At 35.7% G+C, this 25,632-nt stretch overlaps 1 protein-coding gene across 1 annotated transcript; it reads left to right on the top strand.

Moving 5' to 3' along the window:
• Positions 1-19,190: 19,190 nt before the first annotated feature.
• LOC137248815 (serine protease persephone-like) lies at positions 19,191-23,891 on the top strand. The gene is made up of 5 exons (XM_067779713.1): positions 19,191-19,207; positions 20,746-20,945; positions 21,847-22,130; positions 22,767-22,950; positions 23,022-23,891. The coding sequence occupies exons 1-5, from the start codon at positions 19,191-19,193 to the stop codon at positions 23,357-23,359; spliced, it is 1,023 nt and encodes a 340-aa protein (XP_067635814.1). The 3' UTR covers positions 23,360-23,891.
• The last annotated feature ends 1,741 nt before the right edge of the window (positions 23,892-25,632 follow it).

Below are 25,632 nucleotides of genomic sequence, written 5' to 3' on the forward strand. Positions count from 1 at the left end.
GATTAAACGTTGAGGCTACGGCCCAGAAGGTATCCTTACCGGAACCCACCTATGGAAGCAGATTAAGAAGGCGGCCCCATTCGATTTAAATTTCATTGGTGACTTGTTCGATGGCCATAACCGTTTAAACGATTACGTGCCAATTAAGTAAGTATGTATGTTTTCAGGACAAAAGTTGATAAACTCATTAGCCTGTTTTCTTTGGCTTCTGAGCCGTTTAGTTTGCCACTCGCTTATATATCCGTAACCACCTATAAGGTATCTCCGTCAAATACATATTATTTAATTAATTTGCTATTCAAGTTCGATATTTTTTGGTATTTTCGAAATTATTTGAGAAAATTTTCGGAATGCTATTTCAGGTGCGCATACTTTTCCTCGAACTATTTTGATTCATTTGAAATCCAAGCTTGAATTTTTTTTAAGGAATTAGCCACAGCGATGATATTTTCGAAATTGTTTAAAAAAATATTTACACCAATTACATGCTATTTTCGAATTTGGGAGAGTTTTCGAAATGCCATCGCATTTTTTCACACTATGTCAAATTCGAAATGTTTTGGAAAAATTAGCTACAGCGATATAATGACATTTTCGAAATTGTGTGAGACAGTTTCCGAAATGCCATTATATGTGCGAACACTTGCAGCGTAGTGTAGTGCAGCTCAGTGTGGTCTTAGCTTTAAAGTAGAGTGAAAAGCTGCATAATAAGTTTAAGCGTAGTTTAACTGACAAACTGAGTTGAACTTGTACTGAAAAACCGGGCCTAAATGGAACTATCTACATTTTTTGTATCATGGTATAAATGAAAGTTCCAAACTTCGATCATATCTTTCAAATACTTTCAAATTTCTTCACATACTTTGAAATTTTTTTCTTTACTTTTAAAATTTTTTCATGGAAATTCTTTTATTTTATAAGTCAATATTTCAAAACCTGTTAAAAGTTTTAAGAGTTCCAAAAAGATTCGAAACTTTTTACAATTAATAAAAATGTTTATTTAAAAAACTTTCCTAACTTTTCATAATAATTTTTAATTTTCATAGATATCTCATTTCAAATTAGTATAAGTTGACAAATTTTATTGACATCTGTAAGGGTACGCTTACACAGCCACCGATTTTGATCGCCTGATGCCGGTCATAATCATCCGATAAAAATAAACACATGTATTTAGATGAGCGTGTGTACATTTCAACCGATCACCTCGGGGCAGCTTGAGCGCCGACAATTTGCCCATAGTAGTATAGCGTCATCAATCACAAGGCGAACAGACTACCTGATTCCCTATCTGCGCTTCGAGGGAGATATTAAGGCCACAATAGAGGTGGACGGTTGGCGCAAGGCTGCGCAAATGGCGGACGAGGCGATACATGTGTACACAGATGGTTCCAAAGTAGTGGAAGGAGTATGGTCTGCGGTATACTGTGCTGATCCGGAAATAAGCAGATCCTACAGGCTGCCGGATTACTGTAGCGTTTTCCAAGCGGAAATATTAGCCGTAACCAAAGCAGTAGAAACCCTGGAAGAGAATAGCTTAAGCTGCAACCGTGTTAACTTTTATATTGGCAGTCAAGCAGCAATTAAGGCAATAATCTCGCATAGCACAGCATCTAAATGCGTGTAAGAGTGTAAGCAGTCTCTAGAGAGAATCGGGACAGGGAGAAGCATACATCTATATTTGGTCTCAGGGCATATGAGAATAGATGGGAATAAAAAAGCGGACGAACTAGCTAAAAAGGGCGCATTCCTTGAAGCTTGCTCCGTAGACGTCCCATTTAGATTGGGCGAGATTAAGCGAAGGCGAGAGGTACACATGATCGACCAAGTGGGCAAGGCGTGGGTTCAAGCGCGGGGCTATAAAGTGTCGAAAATTATGTGTAGGTCTTACAACTTTAGACTAACAAAGTTGCTTCTATCATTAAAAAGAGAGGACTGTAGACTCATGACGGGTATTCTGACTGCATACTGCCTTCTGGCGTCACATGCCTTTAAATTAGGCTTTTAGGCGATCGAGCACGTTCTGTGCTCGTGCCCTGCACTTGCCAGGCTAAGACTCCAGCTATTAGGAGTGATACAGCTGTCAGATCTAGAAGCAGCAAGTGGCTTAGGAAGCTTCTGGTATTTGCCAAGAGGATGAAGTTATTTTATAACATATGTAGGTCCTGGTTTTTGATAGGGTTTTTCAGTTTGGTCGCTAAAAACGAACTTCTGGTAACACTACGGACTTAATCAGTCTATGTGAGGTCCTCATGGACCGGTCAGTTCAAGCTAACCTAACCGACTTGTTATCGGCCGATTCTGTTAATTAAATTGCATGCATTTACTGTGAACAATTAATTATATGTGAGATGGACTGAAAAATTAATTCATTACATATGTATGTACATATGTGCAAAACAGGCGCCCTTTATGGGATAAGCACATAAAAGCATAAACGCAAGCGTATTTTTGCGAAAAAGTCAAATGTAAGAAAAAAAGCTGCCGGCCAATAGTCGGTTGCAATTTTAGCACCAGCAGCAATTTTTCGGTTTATCGGTGGCTGTGGAAGCAAAACGGCAAGTTATTTTTTTTTAGGCCAGAGTTAGTTAAAAAATGTGCCAAAAATGCTTGACTTTAACCCCTCATGTCAGTTTAACTCTGAGTTAAAAAGTTAACTTGCTGTTCTGTAAGTGGGCCTGAGCTTTCGAAAAAGTTTCGAAGGTTAAACAAAAATATATTCATACTTTAAATGTGAAAAAATAGCAATAAGTGCTTCATAGAAAGCAATGTCAATCTACGCTGCCAACTTTCTTCCTATCATTGAAGGTAAGAAAATATGGCAGCGATTTAGTTTATCATCCCCCGAGTTCGGGGTTTAACTTGGTATCAAATGAAAGAGGGAGTTCTCCCGATCACAAATATATATCTTAAAGTGCAAACTTATAATTTAAAAGTTATTTGTTGTTAAAGTTTACAAATTTCTATACAACTTTTATATATCTATACGTATATATATTTTATGACATTACAAATCTGTGCTGCCACATCTAAAAAACGGAACAAGTGCAGAATCGAAAATTAACTTATAAAAATACCTTTCATCTGATGTATATATATCTTTAACTTTTCTAGTCTTTATTTACCAAAAATTTGAAAAAGCTCTTTTTTGCATTCGTGAACGAGCTGATATTACCTTATAACTCTTGTGTTTATTGTTATAATGTAATGTAATGTATTTATTTATTACGGCTTTCCTAAGCCCAACTTAAATCTATTTTACATGTTTATAATTGTCTTTTGGACTATGCAATCTAGAATAGTTACATCTATGTCCTACCTTGGAGTACTATGGATGGGAGACTTCCAGATCATGCGAAGAAAGTGTTGTGCTTGTGTAGTATGTTGGCATTTTACGCATGTTAGTAAAGCGCGAAGGCAACATCTGCACGGCGATGCACTGAGTAATCGAGTGATGCGTTTCAGTATGTGCTTCGACAACCTTTTTTATATGCGTACAAGAGCTTGGAAGTCTTGGCGCTACATAGCAGTATAGTTTCGCTGCACTTCTATCGATACTATGGAAGCCCGCCTGTCCAGCACTAAATTGGTAGTGTTCTGCAATAATTGTACAATTTTTGTTTAAATTTATTGGAATGACTTTATAATACAGATTACATTTGTCTGCTTCAGTTTTATAAGCCGGCAGATTAAAATCATTTTTGTTACGAGTATTTACAGAGTGCATATCTTTTACATATTTTATATTAGTCCTCAAATACGCAGGCAAAGTTCCTTCTATTATGTTTTTAATAAATTTTATGGTATAATAAAAAAGTTGCTGTCTAATGCTAAGCCAATTTATAGAGCATAGCATGTCTCTGATAGGTGTGTCATACCGTTTTTTGAGAATGAATCTCTTAGCTCGGTTCTGTTGCTTTTGTAGCTTGTATATCTGACTATCTTGCAAGATGAAAAATATAGTTGGGCAATAAATAAAATGAGGTTCGATTATAGATCTGCAGACGATGATTTTATACCTTCTATTTAAATATTTGCAGGTTCGTTGTGTAAAATATAACTTTTTCGCTATTTTTCCTACCGTATAATCCACGTGCTCGTTGAAATTCAGCTTATCATCTATTTTTATTCCCAAGTATTTTATGGTGCTGACTTTTTCAATTAGTTCGTTATTTATATTTAAGTTTTGTAGCTCACTGTTTTGAAAATTGCGTCTAGATATAACCATAAATTTCATTTTAATGGCATTCACTTTTAGTCTGTTTACGCATAACCATCCATATACGCTGTTAAGATCTTCTTGCAGCTTAGCATATGTCAGCCGATCCAACACCGGCTGCGCCATCCACAGTAATTCTGCGTAGAACACCTTTCTGCATAGGCGGCCTTTGGCCGCGCTTATAAAAAGAAGGTTGTACTACGCATAAAGACATAACCGTGGTGGTATCCACGGTTATACCCCACACCCGGACTTGGCATGGCGTAGCCCAGGGTTATTTTTTATAAGCGCGGCCGAAGGCCGCCTACGCGGAAAGGTGTTTCAACTTCTCAAAATGAGTAGTAAAAATATATATTTTCCTTTTTCTTTATTAACTGAAAGGTGGTAAGGTAATATTTATATTTGTTTTTTTTTTTGTTTATGTGGCAGCACAGCTTTGTAATGTCATCAATAAAATATATATATATATATATAAATGTGCATGTTGCTACAAAAGCGCGATTGATTTAATAAAAACATTTATAATAAGCAAAAACAATGCAAAAGTGAAATGTGAAATATACAAAAATGCAATTTAAGTTTATCGTTGCCATTTTATATAGATATGTATGTGGATTAAGGTTTTGAAAGATATGTAAATTGTAATTTAAAGTGCTATAGAAATTTGCTAAATTTGCAAACTTTAACAACAAATAACTTTTAAATTATAAGTTTGCGCACTTTAAAATATATATATTTGTGCTCGGGAGAACTCCCTCTTTCATTTGATACCAAGTTTTACCCCGAACTCGGGGGGTGCTATTCTAAAATTTTCCCGAAAATATTTCGCAAATTAAAAAAAAAAAATATTGAAATCCTAAATAAAAAAAATTTGTTTCATAGAAATCTATAGCAGTATAAATCAATATTACAAACTTTGTTCAATTTTTCAATTTTTTTTTCAATTCCAACAAAAAAAATTTCAAATTTTAAAGTTTTTTCAGTATACAGTTATGTCAGTTTTGTCTTCAATGAGTTCGAAAAAGTTTCGAAAACCATTTTTTTTTAATAAAACAAAAAATTTATATTTTAAATCAAAAAAAGTTCAATAAATTTTTTATAGAATTCAGTAATATTTCCATAGAAATCTTGATCAGTGTAAATCTATGTACATACATTACAAACCCTGTTCATGTCTTTAAAAGGTTTCAAAATATATCGAAAGTTTTTCAATTTTTGTTTTTTAACTTGGCATTAAATAATTTAAATTTTTAATCCATTAAAAATTCAATAATTTTTTATAACAGCCTAAAGAATTGTGAACCTATATTACGAACTTTATGCCTGACTTTAATAAAGATTTCGAAAATTAAAATTTTAAATAAACACAATTTCAATTTTTAAATCAAATAAAATTTCAATATTTTTTTTTTTAAAGAATTCATGTTTCTAAAAAGTTCCAAAATATTTCGAAAGTTTTTCAAACATTTTTTTTAAATGTGAATAAAAAAATTCAAACTTTAAATCAAATTAAAATTCAAGAACTTTTTATAACAATCTAAAGCAGTGTAGAAATTTTTCAAAACTGTTTTTATAATTTGAATAAAAAAATTTTTAAATAATTTTTGACATCTGTTAAGGGTACAAGCAAGTTGAGAAATTTTTCCAACACCTTTCAAACAGTTTTATGTCAAAGCAATATAAGTATATGCTCTAAACTTTGTTCATGCCTTTAAAATCTCAAAAAAAGTTTCGAAATTAAAAAAATTTTAAGTTGTAAATCAAAAACACCAATAGTACGATTTTCAGCTTTTACAATGATAATCTCAAAAAGTGTAGATATCGAGCCCCATAAAACATATTTCTTTAAAGGCATCACCAATTTCACTCTAAATAAAAATAAACGCGTTTTCATGGAATTCGCCTTATATGAATGGACGTACCATTTGGTAGCTCATGTGGTGCGTGATCCTATATTTTATTTCGAATTTTTTTGTTTTTTTCGCAGAATTTTTTTTGTATGTATGAAGAAGAATCTAAATTATTCTTGTTTCTCAAATTATACATGTGTCCGCTGACACTTTATTGAATACAAGGTCAAACTACAACAAATACAAAAATATATGTATGCAAATACTTTCAGCTTAGCTTTAAATAGGTTAGTTTGGACTGTCCGAAGCAATATCGGACGAGAACCGCACTCGTCAGAAGCCAGTGCATTAAATAAATATAAGGCGCGATAACTTCTAAAGGAATTCTAGGTCGAGCTTTTCTTCCAATTTGCATCGTGCTCCTGTTAACTGTTCGTACAAATTGGCGGAACGGGACCTACATGTTTAACGCCGACACCGAACGGCATCTGCATGGCACTGAGAAGCTTTTTGTGGCAGAAATAGACTCGGAGTATTTGCCAAATCATTGCCAAGGGCTCACGACGCTTGGCAAATCTTTCTTATTCAATAGAAAACACTCTTTTCTAAATTTTTATGTTACTTTGCCCGGAGCTTTAACCCTCAATTATCGGTGTGGTAGGTGGAGCACGCTACCATCACACCACGGCGGTTAATTCTCATACGTCAGAAAAATGCGGGAAGATACCACCCAACCATGAAAACAGCAAACCGAAGAATGCAGGAAATAACGAAAACTATTCCCCTAAGGTAATTGAATTGGCGAATACAGACCCAGAACGCCTATTAGTGATGTTGCATGGTGAGGCGGTACGTTTTTTTTCAAAATTCAACTAAAAAACAAGTAAGAACGGGACTGTCTTCAGCTGTGCCTTACCTTTCATGAATGGGGCTGAACAATAATCTTATCCCGTTCGTAATCTTCGAATAATCGGATGTATAAGATAAGAAATATACAGTGAACAGATCTACATACTTAAACGATTTTTAAGATAAATATAAAATAAAAAAGAGGTAGGTACTTTGTGTGAGGATGCAAAGTTTCAGGTTTTTTGTGCTCGGCGTGTAAAAACTATGACTACGAATCACTTATTTAAGAAATATATGACGTATACGTAACTATTTGATGAATTTTAAAGCTTCTAGCCGTAAAAAAGGGGCAAAAATGACAGTTTATATGAAGTATTTAATATATATACCACCGATCTCTATGATTTTTTCAGACAACAATATATGCTATATTCGTAAGCAGTTGGTGAAATTTGAAGCTTCTAGCTGTTAAAATGGGGCAGGAATTGCGCAAAGTTTATTATCTAAACAATCGGTTGTGGGGGATATATACTATATATACGACCGATCTCATCAATTTTTTCAAGCAACAATATGTGCGATATACGAAAGTATATGGTGAAGTTTGAAGCTTCAATCTGTTAAATTGAGTAAGATATGACAAAAATCCTCTTTTTCTGAAAAAATCGGTTGTATGGAGGATATATGCTATAGTGGTCCGATCCGGCCGATTCCGATAAATGTCTAATGGGACACCCAAATACACCCGCTCACCAAATTTTATCAAGATATCTCAAAAATTGAGGGACTAGTTTGCATACAAACAGACAGACGGAAAGAAGGACATGGCTAAATCAACTCAGCTCTTCATCCTGATTATTTCGGTATACTTAATGGTGGGTCTATCTATTTTCCTTTAAGGACTTACAATTTTGGGTTTCGTGACGAAATTAATATACCATTTCATTTTCATGAAAGGTATAATAAAATCAAGCTCCGTTGAATGAGCCTAAAAATATTCCCCACAATTCGGAATTAAAAAACCTATAAGAGATGCTATGAGTTGCGCTGTCATCCGCTTGAAAGGGTTGCGCTAGGTAACGCTATAAATCATTTGGGTATTTTAGTCTCCTGTTACGACAGGCATACCTGCCGCCGTTGTATCTTGAGCCTAATAACCCGCTAAGGCATTGCAAAGCATATGGGGAAATTCGCCAAACTTTGGTTTTTTTGGAGAAAACAAATGTTTTTTGAAACATGGTATCACGCAAATATCTTTTTGTTAGGAACATTGAAGGGTAAATTGGAGCTATAGTGCATCGCCGTTACTCGTCTTACATAATGCGTCAAAAAGTTATAGTCAAAAGATCGAGCAATATATATATAAATTAAGGTCGCAATTTTAAATATACATTTATTTCAACACTTCTGTACCGATTATATCGAAATTTTAACAAAATATGGAGATATATGTAGCTGGTAGGTATGTAAAAGTTTTTTGATACACGAGACCCGGTTTTGTAGATATCGGTTAAAATATAAAACCGAATAATCGCCAAATATTTTTTACTGCAAAGTTTGCAACACATTTATTTTAAGACCTTTCCACCGATTCTTTTGAAACTTTAAAATCATATAAATATGTGAACGAAGTATGTTTAGGTAAACAAGTTTTAATACCCGAGATCCGGTTTTGGAGATATTGATAAAAATATAAACCCGGAAAACCTTAAATTTGTTTACTCATTTAAACACTTCTTAATCGATTGTGTTGAAATTTTATCAGGATGTACATATATATATGGGGTATATTTAGGTAAAATTTTGTTGATAACCGAAACCCGGTTTTAGAGATATCGGCAAAAATATGAAACCGGGTAACCGTCAAATATTTCATACCCGTTTGTTAATTTTTTCTCTACACCACAGTAGTATACCATCAATTCGCTCAAGGAAAGTTATTTTTTGTACCAAATTTGTGTTTATTTTCATTTACTTTTAAATAAAAACTGGTTTAAAAAATTACAAAAAAAATTTTTCTGCACTTTTTGACGATTGCCAATTTTTGTCGGAAATTTCGTATATTTGCCCCATGTACAAACATCAATAACTTTCCTTGCGTAAATATTCCAAGATAAGGCAGTTGATGGTATACTACTGTGGTGTAGAGAAAAAATTAACAAACGGGTATGAAGTGATAAAAGTAAAATTGTAGCTGTGCCCACGAAAAACCATGCTCCTGAAAAAAATTTACGCAACCAAATGCTTCCACTTTTCTGCCTCTACCTTCAAAACTGAAAGGGGCACATCGAATTTGAAGCCCCACGTATTTTTAGTCCCTGATAGGCTATTATCGTGCATAATCCAAATTTCAATACTCAGTTGCCTGAAAAAGCTATAAGCATAAAACTGTCAATATTGAAAATGACAAAAAAAAAAAGTATCGCTGGTTTGATTGATGATAGTTTTGAGTATTGGAGGGCACATTAATTTTGCTCATACTTTTAGAATCTCCGTCTCAAAAACAACATTCAGTTTAAATGTCTTAGCGTTTCAGCGATGCCTCAATATTTTATCGAAAAATTTAAAAAAAAAATCAAGGGTGTCGCTTGAAAAAGTGTAAAAATTGACGTTTTTTACGTTTTGAGGTTCTGCAAAAACTTACTATCAACTTTCTTGATTTTTAAAATCATCACATCGGATAGTCAAAAGGTCAAACTTAATGCCACTGTACTTTTTTCTGGCCTTAAGTTTTTTGCCCGTGTGTAAAACCCGAGTATCCAAAAAAGTAAAAGTTTTTGGGATTTGCCCATATAAAACTACCTGGCTGTCTGAAAAAATGAGGATACTCCACGTGGATAACTCCTTTTGTAGACATTCTCTACCGCAAACTTCTATTGCATGGAATCATGTTGCGGTAAAGACCAGCCACAAATACTTTTCTGTCATCTGCATAGGCAACCACTTTATCTGACTATTTGAGCTATGGTAAACTGTTTCTTTGTGCCAAATCTTCGCTGATAACATTTTGACATCACGAACACTAAATTCGCTTTTTTAGAGCGAAAACACGTTTTCTCATAAATAAGTGTGGCTCATTGTTGAGCTTAAAAAACCTTTACTTTACGCATGAGTATTCAATGTTGCATTGTATTTCTGTTTCGGATTTTAATTCGATCTGTAAAATGAATTTCGGTCTCATGCCGGTTTCGGAGTTGAGCAAGATGTTATTTATTTTAGGTTACCGAGTAGCCCAACGAATTAAAACGGAGCTTAACATTTTCAATGGACTCAGACAGGTCGGAACCAAAAACGATATAAAAATGACAACGCTATGACGGAAACTCTTATTTATATTTATTTCTTTGAAATTCCATGCCAAAACATCGCAAGGTGTGGTATTTGATCAATCTAGCTGGCCAAAATTAAAACAGCAGTTATTTCTGTTCAAAAAGTGATTGTCTCACTCCATTGTTATGAAAGGAAATATTTGACAGTAAATTCACGGTGTTTCGCGCAGTATTACTATGGATCTGGCCCCCGGTTTCGGATGGATCCGGTGTCATTTTTTGGCATTACATGAGATATGTCAATATGGGTATGAAACGAAAAGTATTTTAGTCCGCATTTCTTTTGACATTTTTAAGAAAGGCTGCCACCTCACCTTCTTTATATTCAGCGTGCTTTGCACACAGAGTATATTAGCTTTGATTTGATAACGGTTTGTTTTACAGGTATAAAGGAATCGAGATAGATATCAGTATCGAAAAAAAATTTGATTGAGCCATGTCCGTCCGTCCGTCCATTCGCCCGTCCGTCTGTCCGTTAATACGATAACTTGAGTAAATATAGACATATCTTCGCGAGCTTATCTGGACCCAGAATAGATTGGTATTGAAAATGAGCGAAATCGGATAATAACCACGCCCACTTTATATATATATAAAATTTTGGAAAACACAAAAAACCTGATTATTTAGTAAATAATACACCTAGAATTCTGAAATTTGGCATGTGGAATGATATTGATACTCTTGATAAAAATTTGAAATAAATGTTTAAAACGGGAGTGGCACTGCCCACTTGTGACAAAATCAATTTTACAAATATTATTAATCATAAGTAAAAAATCTTGAAACTTATCGTAACAAAATTCGGCAGAGAGGTTGCCTTTACTATAAGGAATGCTTTGAAAAAAAAAAAAAACGAAATCGGTTAAGGACCACGCCCACTTTTATATAAAATTTTTTAAAAGGGTCGTGGACGAATAAAATAAGCTATATCTTTGCAAAAAAGAGCTTTATATCAATGGTATTTCATTTCCCAAGTGCATTTATAACAATAAATAGGAAAAACTTCAAATTATAAAAAATGGGCGTGGCACCGCCCCTTTTATGACTAAGCAATTTTCTATGCTTCGGGAGCCATATCTCGAAGAAAAATTTACATATCGTAACAAAATTGGGTGCACATATTTTCCTTATAGCAGAAAATATTTCTAGTAAAAATGTACGGGATCGGTTAAAGACCGCGGCAACTTAGATATAAAACAAGTTTAAAAGTTTTAAAAGGGTCGCAGACTAGAATAATAAGCTATAATTTAGCAAAAAATAATTTTGAATCAATGATATTTCACTTATCAAGTTTTATTGTAAGAGGAAATGGGGAGACGAGACATTTTTTTTAAAGGGCGGTGCCACGTGTTATGTAGAAAAGTAATTTATCTGAAATGAAATGTTCAATTGAAGCTCACGCTGAGTATATAATGTTCGGTTACACCCGAACTTAGACACCTTTACTTGTTTTTATATTTCTTTTTACATCCACTACCATTTCGGAAACGGCTTAACCGATTTGAATCAAAGTTTGTACATCGATATAGTATTACATTTTAAGATTTTCACCTAGGTGTTGCCACTGAGGATGTTTTCACAAGGTTGCCACCTTTTGCCAATAAGGGTATCAGTTTCTTACAAAATTGATCACCACTCAAAAAATCGTGGGTATGCGCAGCCGTTTTTGTTATTAAACTTTGAAACAAACACAATCTTATGTGTTGCCAAAGAATTACTGACACGGTATGCCACGAAAAAAGATATATCTTTTTGTTTGCAAGGTTTTTAAAAAATTTAGTCATGAAAAGTAGTAGTATTACACGTATAATAACTCAGTAAATTATGCGGTATTAAAAATCTAACATATGAAATAAAAACACATTTACCTGTCCTAAAAGAAAATGTAACTGGATTTGAGTAAGGCTAAATAAGTGCACAAGTATTTAGTTTAGAAGGGTATATTTTGCTTTTTAATCCAAAAATACATCAAACTGCACACAATTTTTATACAACTTTAGATATGCTCGGTTAGCTCCGTTGACGTTGCGGATCGGTTTTGGGGTATATATACTATTCAGTGGACATCTAGTACGCCAGGGAGTATATTAACAAAAAAAAAAAAATTGGAATATCTACTTTTGGCCAGCTAGATTGATCAAATACCCCACCGTGCATCGGTCGTTCCTTCACCGAAATCCAATATTCAACGGTACTCGTAAATTGTGTTGCCCAGTTGGCGCAACGAAACCAAAGCCGGACGTTCGATACCCATCTAAGGGCTTAATTCCAAGTGCCGGTAGTCATATTTGCAAAACAATAATATAAAGTTGTATAATAAACAAGAACAACAAGCTCCAAGCGGTCTCTTCAACTGTTTTCAGCTGGCATGATATAAGCGGAGAACAATTTTTTTTTCAGAAAGCGCTGTGACGCGTTGTTGTGCGCAACAAATCGGAAGCGAATGAAGATCGGAATTTAATTCAATAAAAATCATAATAATTCACGTTTAATGAGATGCTTATACATTGATATATGAAATTCGAAGAAATATGAGTTAAATATGTAGTAAGTGCTTTAAAAGAAACAAAACAATTAAAAAAAAAAATTTTAAAAAAAGTATCAGAAACCAAAAAAACCGAACAACATTTAGTGTCAAACACACAGAAAGATGATAAAACTAAAATTATAGTGTAATACGGCTTTTATTACTGATAATTGTATTTATAATATTTTTTACGTACACAATTTCATAACGTAACTTTGTGATAGAAATACAACATTTGTTCGCACATTTTTTGTTTATCTATATATATAAAAATCACGTGTGACTTTGTTTGTCCGCGAGGGACTCCTAAACTACTGAACCGATTTTGAATTTGTTTTGCACACCGTATTTAGTTCGATCTAATTTGAAATATAGGATAGGTTATATCTCATATATGTATGTAAAATTAAATAAGCACGTGCACAAACATTTTCATACCAACTGAAAAGAGGTACACCACTGCGTATACGTAATATTTTATCTATATATATCAGGGATGCACCTTAACGTTAAGCTAATCGTTTATCTAAAAATTTCCACCGTTTCCGTTGAAACACTTCGAAATATTATCGATAAAGAAATTATCAAGCAAAATTGTATTTCGTTTTTAACCGAAACGAAAAGCTTTCGTTAACGTTAAAAACGTTAACAAAAACGTGATACTTTATGTTGGAATTGTGCTGGCAATGCTATAGCCATGGTGAAGCCGTAAAGTGGTAACAGCGAGCGGACATACACACACAAACTCCATGTAATTTGTTTGTGTAATTCGTTGGTGGTAATGTCAAAAATACTCTGAGAAATGTTCGTACTGTCAAAATTCATGAGAAAAGTTGCAATCAGCTTGGCTAATGCTTTCACCTTTAGTGACTCCGCCATCAATCAGCTTTGCCAGCATAGTTTGATATTAATAATCAACATAAACGATTTGATTTCGTTTTGATATGGTAGAAAACGAAACAAAATCATTTCGTTAATTTGACGTTCTTAACGTTAACAAACGAAACGAAATGACTTTGTTTCGTTTATTAACGTTAATTATCGTAACGAAATGATATCGGTTCGTTGGTTAAGCATGCCTGATATATATAAAAGAAAGTGGTGTTAGTTACACTATTTATAACTCAAGAACGGATGAACCGATTGGGCTAAAAATTGGTGAAGTGGTAGCTTAGAACCAGGTTATAGGATATTTTTTATCCTGTTCTGGCTAGGGTCTTGATATCAAAACGTGCACCTGCATAATCCGGGGATGTGTTTGTACAATATGTGACTAGAGTCTCGAGATATAAGCCAAAACGTGGACCCGGGTACCCCTAGAATGTGTTTATAGAATATGGATAACAAATGAAAGCTGTTGATGAGTGCTTTAGTAAAGGGTAATTTTAATACCCCTGGGTGACTAGGGTCTCGAGATAGAAGCCAAAACGTGGACCCGTGTACGCCTAGACAGTGTTTATACAAAATGGCTATCAAATAAAAGCTGTTGCTGAGAGCTTTAAAGTAGTTTTCAATGTGATATTCGGTTTAGTCGCATCAACATGGCAAAACTGATAAATATGCATACGAAGCCGAAATTAAGACATAGATTAATAATACCCACATTATACTGGGTCAATTTATTAACCGATATCGCGCCGTCGATTTTTCGATAGGACTGGGGCTCAGGAAAAAACAGTTTCACTACGCATACCCAAAAAAATAAATTTTTTTCCTGAGCCCAAATCCTATTCTAAAATCGATGGCGCGATATCGGTTAAATTTCGTCCATACAAATCTAACCACGTTAACCCACATACCTATTTACATTTGTCCTATTAGATTTACCTGAAATTTGGTATATAAATTTGCCTATATTAGTATTTACGATTCTTTTTTCCGGGAAGAAGACCAGAGGCGGACTGGTACTGGGATTAGGACCGGGACTGGGACTGAGACTCGGAGTGAGACTAGTACTGGCAATAAGGAATGAAGAAGAATGAGAAGAAATTGAGAGAAGAGAAAAGAGGGAAGGAGACTGAGAAAGAGATAGATTGAGACGAAGATAGAGATAGATGAAGCGAAAAAGACGAAGGGATGAGTGAACAAAAAGATTAAGAAAAAGTGAAGAGGGGGGAGGGCAGAGTTAGACGGAAAAAGCTTATTAAAATGTATGCAGATATACCAAATTTAGGGCAGAACAACTTCTGCCTGGGCTGCTATTTTAAATATGTATTACAAACTGAACTTATGTACCTACACGTGTAGCGTGTTATCACAGAAAAAAATTATTAGGCAAAAATAAAAAGAAAACTGAGTAAGCTTTAACTCTCTTTTTCATACGGCTACTGCACCAAAGGTTATGAATTGATAACAAAATACAAGGTGATACATAATGCGCTAAGCGTGTAGTCGGCAAAACCTGCGACTTTTGAAGAACAATGCGATCTGTGACAATGACGCAGCGACTTTTCGCCGTGGGTGTTACTGAAACGTGATACAAAACTAATATAAATTACTGGAGCTTACCTTGATGGTACTTCTTTCTACCTATTTGCAGAGTTCTTTGAATCAAATTTTGCTCCAAATGAGTGCAATCAATCGTTTGATTTTTCAATCAGTCGAGACTCTGCTCGCAATTTCGGGGCCCTGTTTCTTTCATCTGAAGCTATGTCGCAGCTTAAATGCTCATCTCAAAAGTAAATTAATGGGGTTTCACCTGCGCTGTTAAAAAAATTTGTCGGCTTTAATTTATCCATTTTGATTAGTATTCAAAAAGTCCCTATCTTCTGTTAGTTTCATTGCTTATTGGGGGCTATTTTCCTATTTTCAATTTTTAAGTGGCAATAAAAATGATGTTCGTAGCTCCGACCTATTTCCAACCTGTCCACTATGTCTAAAATTTTTAACATGCTGTTAACGTCAAAATAAGTTTTGCTATGAAATCCCTGATATCTCCTTACCCTATCCCTGATATCTCCTTTGCGCTAAATTAAATGGAGATTTGTTCAAAGTGTCGCACTGGGCTAGCAAAAATGGTCTCTGCCTCAACGCAAGTAAGTCTTCTGTATTACCGATATCAAGGAAAAAAATCGTTATTGGTAATCTACCTATCATACATATTGATAACAACGTGATTAAAATTGTTAACAAGGTTAAAAACCCGGGATTTGTTGTAAACTCTAGTCTTATTTGCGTTGATCATATTAATTTTATGGTAGGGAGGGTATACTGCACACTCCCAAATCTAAGACTGTCGTCAATATTTACGCCAGTTGCCATACGTAAAAAACTTGCAGCTCAACTGTTGTTGCCGATAATAACCTATTCAGAGTTGGTAGACAATAAATTAGATTCCTGTTCCGCTCATAAAATTGATGTTGCGTTCAACCACATAACGCGATATGTGTATGGCCTATGTAAGTTTGACCATATTTCTGCTTGGAGAACTAAGCTTCTTGGTTGTAAAATCCATGCTTATTTGAAAGCGAGAAGTTGTATTTTTATCGTTCAGCTGATTGCCACAAAAACGCCCTCTTACCTATATGAAAAGCTTGTTTTTCCTAGGTATAGTTGTTTAAATGATTTAATCGTGCGGAGTCTCAACTTTGTGGCTTCAACAAGACTCCTTTTTGTAAATACTATACGCACTTGGAATTCCATACCGGCTGGCACAAAGAACGGTATAAACCAAAGGAATTATAGACAAATTATTTATCAATATTTTTCAACATAATTTGCTTAAATTGGCCACCTATAAAACTATTAAATACAGCTATAAGAAAGTTTTTATTTGGGGTAAATTTACGAGGGGGTCCAACGCCCACCCCCTTCGCCTATCCTCACTGAAGGGGGGTAAGGCATACAAACATATACACTTGGTTTGAATGAAATATATTCATTTTTCAGTGAGTTATTAATTTTTCGCGTCTAAATCATGCAAAAATGCGACTGTGCGACAGTGTGTAGTCACTATTGATGTTGTATCCTCAAGTACCTTTGTTGCCATAAAGTTACCAAATGATATTAATTAACGGCATCCATGTTGCCTGAATTCTCGTCTATCTCTCTTAACCCATCTAAATTCTTCTAAATGACCTATTCTAAGTGTAATGCCGTTCTGAGTACAAAATACACTCTATCCGACTGCGAACTCCAATGCGTAAGGGAGATTAAAGACTTTGGTGTTATCTTTGACAATCAGTTTTCATTCAATAATCATACTGATTATATAACGTCTAAAGCATACGACATGCTAGGCTTTGTGAGGCGTATTACTTCCAAATTTTCTGACCAATATACCATCAAACTACTTTATACGTCTTTAATAAGTTCGCACTTAAATTATGCTGTCTTTATTTGGAGATACAGAAAATTTGTCTCAACTATGCTTTCGATCTTTAAACTTTTCGAATACCATGCCATCTTATTCTTCTAGGTTTATGCTTTTAGGGCTAAAGTCCCTGGAAAATCGTCGATGGTTAACTGTCATCTATAATATCAGGGGAGCCATTGACTGCCCATACCTATTGGAAAAGATTTGCTTTAATGTTCTCCAACGACTTCTCCGAAATTTCTAGCCACTCTATGGGGATAACTTCAGAACCAACTACGCGCTATTTGTGAATTTAAGGCACTGAGTAAAAAGTTCCTAAAGATTTTCCACTTCGGACTGCCGACTTTGTGATAATTTTGAATTCTGCTTTTTAAGCTCTATAGATATTTTATTTCTCTCCATACTTTAAGCTACACGTTTAGATAGTTCTATAACTTAGTCTTTAAGGATTACTGTACAAAAACTTAAATACATAAGTTGAAAAAAAAAAAAAAAAAAATTACTAAATCACGCTTACCAATAATCGCAATCACAGACAGTGAGAAGCGACAGCAATGGGGTGCCTAAAAGGCGACTTAAATTCGAATCCCGTTCCTAGACTGTGCACTTGGCTTGGGCCCAGCACTTTCAGTTAATTGATGTCCACGTCAAAGCAAAGTATTACATCAGCGCCATACAGGAAGCACGATGGAGTGGACAAGGCAGCAGGATGATGGGGATTTTGCGACGTCTACGTCAGTGGTCATATGATCATATGCGCTATTCGGAACTAAATTGTTGGTTTTGTGATGGGAAAGAAACTTTGCCGTCACATACTGTCGTCCACGGCTGTGACTCAAATAAAAGCGAAGTTTTCCCATATCTCGTTTATATGCATTTATGCACCAATAAACGATGAGGACGAAAGGGTAAGACCTCCTTCTATGAAAAACTAAAAAAGACATACGAAAACAAGCTGGTCAACTTAAGCGCCCGGGTGGATAAGGAAGAAGTTGTAGGTCCAAAAAAAAAGCTTAGGGTGGGTTCTCCCGAGAATATTTATGTCGAGCTTCTCTTACAATTTGTGTCGTGCTTCTTTTTAATTAATCCTACAAAGTGACGGAACGGGACCTACATGTTTTACATGCATTTTTACTGACAAACTTTTCATAGCATAAGACATTCGGAGTGTTTTTGAAACCAATGTCGAGGGGCGTCCCCGTCAAGAAAAACATTTTCCTGAAATTTGACGTTGCTTTACCCGGGACTTGAACTCAGGACCTTCGATGTGGTGATGTCGTAGTTGAAGCACGCTGACACCTAACAATGGCGGCCACCGTCTTTTATCCTGCAGTAGGAAAATTTTGCCTCCACGATGTAACATCTCCCAATGGGTTCGGGCTGATTGACTTCGCCTCGGCTCGAAATATGGTCAGCTGCAGTACCAGGTTCCGAATTAAAAATTTACACCAAATTACTTGGCTGTTCTCTGATCGAAGAACACGAAACCACATCGATCACTGCTAAAACAACAACAACAACAATAGAGCCACAGCAGACATAGTTTTAGTACCCTGGATGTGCGCACTCTACGAAGAAGAAAGTGAACGCAGTAACACAAGGATAATTTGCTGTCAACAAGCTGCTCACAAAACAGGGCGCTGATAATTACGGCTCACACACATGCTCACTGAGAGCAATCTTCGACAAGACGATGTATCAGGGCGGTGGGAATATATTCCTTTCACATTACTTACCGTCGTCATGCTGTCTTAGAAAAACAGTGCGCTTTTTGTAGCGTTGGCTGAGTAGAGGCAGGGAGGGAACTGTATATTGAAGCGATATCCTGACAGCGAAGAGGGAAAAGAGATGCCTGTTGAGAAACTAGAAATGCAAGGCAGAAGGGCGTGATTTCGAGGACCTTCAAATACTGGCTGATATGAATAATAGCCGAAAATTCTAGCAACAAATCCGGCAGATGACAGAAGGTTTCAAGACCAGTACAAATTCCTGAAGGAATGATAATTGATAGCTGCGACCTAGTCACCAACGTACAGGATGTGCTTAATTTTCGATACCATAACCGCCGATGACGGAGATCACGTTCCGGCACTCGACTATGAGGAAGGAAGAATGGTAATATACCGCCAAGCAGAAGCAAAGAGTTGGTAAATGCATGCATCAACTCCTATGCAAAATATGGTAGGACGAGCGCCTGCCTACATAAGTTAAGTGCTCTGCCCGAGCCATAGGAAAAGCGATTTCGCAAACCGCAAGAATCACCGCGGAGGGAATCAATACTACATCTTTTTGTCGATTTCAAAGCAGCCTTTGACAACGCGAAAAGAAGTTGCGTGTATGCTGCTTTGTCTGAATGTAGGTATGCTGAAATATTGATTAGGCTCTGCCTAATGACGTTGGTGTTACTCACCAGCACGGTGAGAAATGGGAAGGACTTCTTCGAGCTACTCGTAACCAAAGGAGGCTTAAAACAAGACAACTCTATTTTTGTGCGATTTCTTTAACATAATGCTGGAGAAGATAATTCTAGCAGCCGAATTAAACCGTAATGGCACAATCTATGATGATGATATTGATATCATTAGTTTTAACAAAAAATAAAGTAAAGCTTCAAAAAAAGCGTCTGCGGTAAAAGAGGACAAGACGAAACTGACTGTCAACGCAGTGTTGATGGATATAAATTGAAGACTGTGAAGGACTTCATCTGTCTAGGAACTAGCACTAACCGCGAGAGCAATGTCAGTTTAGAAATCAAACGAAGAACAACTATAGCCAGCAAGTACTACAGACTGAGCAGGCAATTGAAAAGAGAATCGGCTAACAGAAATCAATATCTACAAGTTGCTCATCATATCTGACCCGACGTATGGTTAGGAATCATGGACTGTGGCGACGGACAAATGCTCCGGAAGATTTATGGTCCTACTTCAATTTCCGTCTTCCCCCTGCCTTCCAATCCTTTTCCATCACGCCTTTTTTTGTTACAATTTCGGAGTCTGAATTTGGATCACCGCCCTATTTTTACGCCGCCCGTGATTGTTTGCATGCATATAAATAGTTGTGTAAAAATAATAGTTTCATGTTCTTATAAATAATAAAAGTCAATAACTGATTTACACTTAACTTGGTTGTTTAGATGTGTGGCGGCCACCGTGGTGTGATGGTAGCGTGCTCCGCCTACCACACCGAATGCTCTGGGTTCACACCCAGAGCAAAGCAACATCAAAGTTTTAGAAATAAGGCTTTCTTCTAATTGAAAATTTTTCTAGGCGGGGTCGCCCCTCGGCAGTGTTTGGCAAGCACTCCGAGTGTATTTCTGCCATGAAAAGCTCTCAGTGAAAACTGATCTGCTTCGCAGATGCCGTTCGCAGTTGGCATAAAACAAGTAGGTCCCGTCCGGCCAATTTGTAGGAAAAATTGAAAAGGAGCATGACGCAAATTGGAAGAGAAGCTCGGCCTAAAATCTCTTCGGAGGTTATCGCGCTTTACATTTATTTATTTTGGTTTTTTTTTAGATGTGTCAAGATCCTACACGCATAAACAAAATTATCTGTGCATAACCGAATCAAAGTAAAAAATACAAAATGTGTACGATGATACTCGTGCTCGTGTTGGCTGTAATTGGAATGATTAAAGCTCAAATGAATATGGAGTTCGCTGAGCACGAAACAAAAAGTTGACAAAAATTTGCAGAGAGCCGCTAAAGAAGCTGTCCTTTCGGTGCATTACAGTGGTGATGTGGGTCACAAGTTACAGCGGCGTACCTGGGAAGCACGGTTCCCAGGTGAACTAGCTACAAAGGCCACGGAACAGACCGAGCTAATTTCATTGAACTCTAGCACCTATCCAAAAAGTACGATCACTCACAAATTATAAATATAAAAATAATTTCATACTTTGTTTACACTTGGTAAAATCAACCGAAATACGGGTCAATTCAACCGAAATTTCTGTCAATTTTTATCCATCGCAACAAGATCTTGAATAAACTGCGCACAAATCGTTGATTCGTAATTGACCGTTTTAGTAGTCAAATGAACAAAACAAGTTGTCGCGACAGCTTTGTACGAAAGTACCTGTGTTGCAGCATTTGCAAGCAAGGCAGATGAGTTTTCGCTGAGATCTTTTCATTGCAGAAAAACAATCGGAGTGATTATCGAACAGTGCCGAGAGGCGACCCCGCTTAGAAAATTTTCTTCTAATTTAAAAACCATATTTCTAAAATTTGTATGTTGCTTTGCCCGGGGTGTGAACCCACGGTCTTCGGTGTGGTAGGCGGAGCACGCTACCATCACACCACGGCGGCCGCCATATACATACGTAAATATGTGCATACATATAGTACACAGCATACATAAGTACAAAGTAGAGAGCGCAGTAAGCGTAAAATTCTCTTTGAAATTTGCTCATGTATTGACTGTTGATCGCTGTTGAAATGACCAGTGAGATCAGTTGTGTTAACTTAAAATCAGTTAGATTGATTAGGAGTCTGTCAATTTTAAGAATTTGGTTAACTTAAGAGCGAAAATTTCTCTTCTGTTGAAACGACTAAACTAATTTGTTAGCTTGACAAAGAACTCAGTCGAATTAACCATAATTCGATCAATTTCATCGAATCTCCACTAAGTCAAGAACAACAGAACCGATTTGTTGATTTTACTAGCACCATTTCTTTCAGTGATATGACGATACGCTTCATATAAAGTGGGCCTTATGTTTTAGTTTTCAATTTGTTCTATATTTTTCATTTTTAGCCTGTGCCGAAATTGATGCTAAACTACAACCACTGTTAACATCGCATGTTCTTGGCGGCACACCTGTAGAACTTGGTCAATATCCGCATATGGTAGCTATTGGATTACAAAATGATGATAGTACGTTAGAATATAATTGTGGTGGATCATTAATAGCAAAAAGTTTCGTTTTAACTGCTGCGCATTGCCTGACGACACGAGAGCCACCGGTTAGGGTGCGTATGGGTGTAGTGAATTTCAATGACTCTGAACAAATGAAGAACGCAGTTGAAATTGGTGTTAAGGTAGGTAAGCAGCGGTGAGAGGTAATCTTTTTATACATTGCAAAGAATTTTAGAATTCTCAATGATTTCCTTTTATCTGTTATCGGTTCGATCACTGAGCTGTCAAATAAATATTCAAATATCTTGTATAACAAAATGCTCTTTATTCGTCTTAAAAATGGAATTAGAACTTCACAATTCAAATAATTTGCATACTTCACTCACAACGAGCTAAAATCAACCTGACTGCCCATCGCTTGGACATTTGGTTGCTTTTATACCACTTAGTGGCTTTGTCAGTATTTCTTTTACGATCTAAGATTTTCGCGAATAGCCTTCCCGAATAGTGGCTTATATACTTCTCGTTCTTCTGCGTCTCGTATTCCTTGTGGCTATTTACATTTGCGTGTGTGAATCCTGTCATCATTTAGTTGGTTGCTCTTGTTGGTGTTGGCATTATGTATATGCAGTGTAGATGTTTGTGTTGTTGTTGTTATTTCGTGCGCTGAAATTGTTTTTATTGCACATTATTTACTAACTAATGGCATAGGGATGTACCGTACTATCTAAAATTTGCCACAAATACCTAAATGCGCTTAAATGAATACTCTTACTCTTTCTATTGTTTCCACTCTTAGTCTCACTCTCTTCTTTCAGAGAACTCATCTGCATCCAGACTATAACAGCAGCAAATTCTACAATGATATTGGAGTAGTGGAACTGCAATCGGATGTTGAATACTCGACCAATGTATATCCAACTTGTTTATATACCGAACCTGAAAATCCGCCGAATAGCTCGAAGCTTTACGTTTCTGGTTGGGGCGTAATCGATACGCTCAGTAAGGCTTAATTAAATACAGTGGTATGTAAAGATAAATTAACTTATTTTCCTGCTCTTTTTCTTTTCTAGCTCGTGACAATTCAAACGTTCTACTGAGGGCACGCCAGGAAATCGTGGATAATTCTAGATGTAACGGAAGTTATGCGGAAACTGGTTTAAACCGTAGAATCCCTGTCGGCATTATAAGTACGCAGTTATGTGCTCATGATCGTAGTATGACGCGGGATGCAAGTCAAGGCGATTCTGGTGGTCCCTTGATTATGGTAGTCGATGAAGCTGTAAGTAAGTTTCGCATTGTTGCTGTGATCTCAGCTGGCATAAGTTGCGGCACCTCAACTCCAGCCATTTATACACGAGTCTCTTCGTTTTTGGATTTTATCGAAAGTGTGGTTTGGCCGAACCTATGATTATTTTTGGAATACTAGTTACTTATGCCTTATTGCCATTCCACAATAATAAAGAACTGAACTGTAAATTTGATTTTAAACTCAAAACATGCGCAGAGTGTTATATACATCGATATAATTCTATTTAATTCATTTGACATTCAAGTTCGATAATTTTTGGAAAAATTATCTGGAGGGGTATTATGGTATTTTCAAAATTATTTGAGAACATTTTTGGAATGCCATTGCAGGTGCGTGTACTTCTCCTCGAACTATTTTGATTCATTTGAAATCCAAGCTCGAATTTTTTTTAAGGAATTAGGTACAGCGATGATGTTTTGGAAATTGTTTAAAACAAGTTTTGAAATGCCATTGCATGCGCATATACTCTAAAGTCAAGCTCGAAAAATTTTGGAAAACTTGCTACAGCGACTATATGCCATTTTGAAATCTATTTGAGAGAGTTTTCGAAATGCCATCGCATTTTTTCAAACTATGTCGATTTATGTATTTGAAAGCCAAATTCGAAATGTTTTGGAAAAATTAGCTAGAGCGGTATTATGACATTTTCCAAATTATTTGAGACAGTTTCCGAAATGCAATTACATGTGCGTACACTTTTCTCAAACTGTACTTTTCCATAAACTATTTCGATTCAGTTGAGTGTAAAGTTTGAAAAAATTTGCTACATGGAAATTGAGATATTTTTGTAATTATTTGAGAAAGTTTTCGAAATGCCATTACACGTGTATATACTTTTTTCTCCAAATCATTTTGATTAATTTCAGAGTTTTAATTTCAAATTTTTTTAAAAAAATTAGCTTTAGTATTTTCGAAATTATTTCAGAAAGTTTGGAAAAGCTATTGCATGTTTGTATATCATTATTCAATTAAAGTTTTGATTTATTTGTCACTGAAGTACGACATTTTTTGGAAAAATTAGCTTCCACGATGGTATGATATTTTCGAAATTATTTGAGAAAGTTTTCGACATGGGATTGCATGTACGTGAATTTTTTTTCAAACTATTTTGATTTATTTGAAAGTGAAATTCGAAATTTTTTGAGAAGTTTCCGAAATATCAGAGCATACGAATAAACGTCTACGCTATGGCCAAGAAGGTATCCTTATCGGATAAAGAAGGCGTCCCCATTCGATTTAAATTTCATTGGTGACTTGTTCGATGGCCATAACCATTTAAGCGATTACGCGCCAATTAGGTAAGTAAGTATGTTTTCAGAACAAAAGTTGAGAAACTCATTAGCCTGTTTCCTTTGGCTTCTGAGTGGTTTAGTTTGCCTGCATGTATGGAAACCACTCGCGTATATATCCGTTACCACCTATAAAGCATCTAAAAAATCTGCCAAATACATAGATGGAGTATCAATTGTTTCCCCCCCCCCATTCGATGCAGCCGATTTGAAAGATTCTAATGCTTTGAATGCTTAGCGTAGATAGTAGACTGGGTCGATTTGTATGGATTAAAGTTAACCGATATCGCGCCATCGATTTTTCGATAGGATTTGAACTCAGGAAAAAAGGTTTCATTACGCACACCCAAAAAAAATTATTTTCGAGCCTGGGAAATTTCATTTTTTTTTACTTTTTCCGACTTTGATTATTAAGGAAGGGTTTTTTCATGACCTACTAAAAAATTTTCGTGTATAGTTTTTTGAAAAAAAAAAAAAAAATTGTATTAAAGAAAAAAAATATTTTTTTTTTCAAAAAACTGTTATCGCCAATGTTTTTAGCGACCATTTTCGGGTTGGACAGGGTATACATGACAATTTTACAATCAAATGAAAGTTTTTTTAGTAGGTCATGAAAAAATCCTTAAAAATCAAAGTCGAAAAAAAGTAAAAAAAAAAAATGAAATTTCGCAGGCTCGAAAATTATTTTTTTGGGTATGCGTAGTGGAACTTTTCTTCCTGAGCCCAAATCCTATCGAAAAATCGAAGGCGCGATATCGGTTAATAAATCGACCCAGTCTATTAGGTAGTTACTTATCATGGTCTACAATTGTTACGTCAGTTTCCAGAAGGCAGAACTAGGTAGCCTAGAAAGTCATTATCACGTTCGTAGCGTCCACGCATCCCGGAAAGTGTGTATACATCATTCAGGGGTTTATTTTTGTACAATCATTTCATGAGAATATATATTTTTGTCGCTAATTGCTTACAAAAAAAAAAAAAAAAAAAAAAAAACTGTGGGGAAACTACAGTCACAGCTATTGATGTGGAAATTACGCTGTGAATCATCATTGAGTTACTTAAATACTCATTAGATGCTACGTC

This window comes from Eurosta solidaginis, chromosome 4, assembly GCF_040869045.1.
Source record: "Eurosta solidaginis isolate ZX-2024a chromosome 4, ASM4086904v1, whole genome shotgun sequence".
NCBI lineage: Eukaryota > Metazoa > Arthropoda > Insecta > Diptera > Tephritidae > Eurosta > Eurosta solidaginis.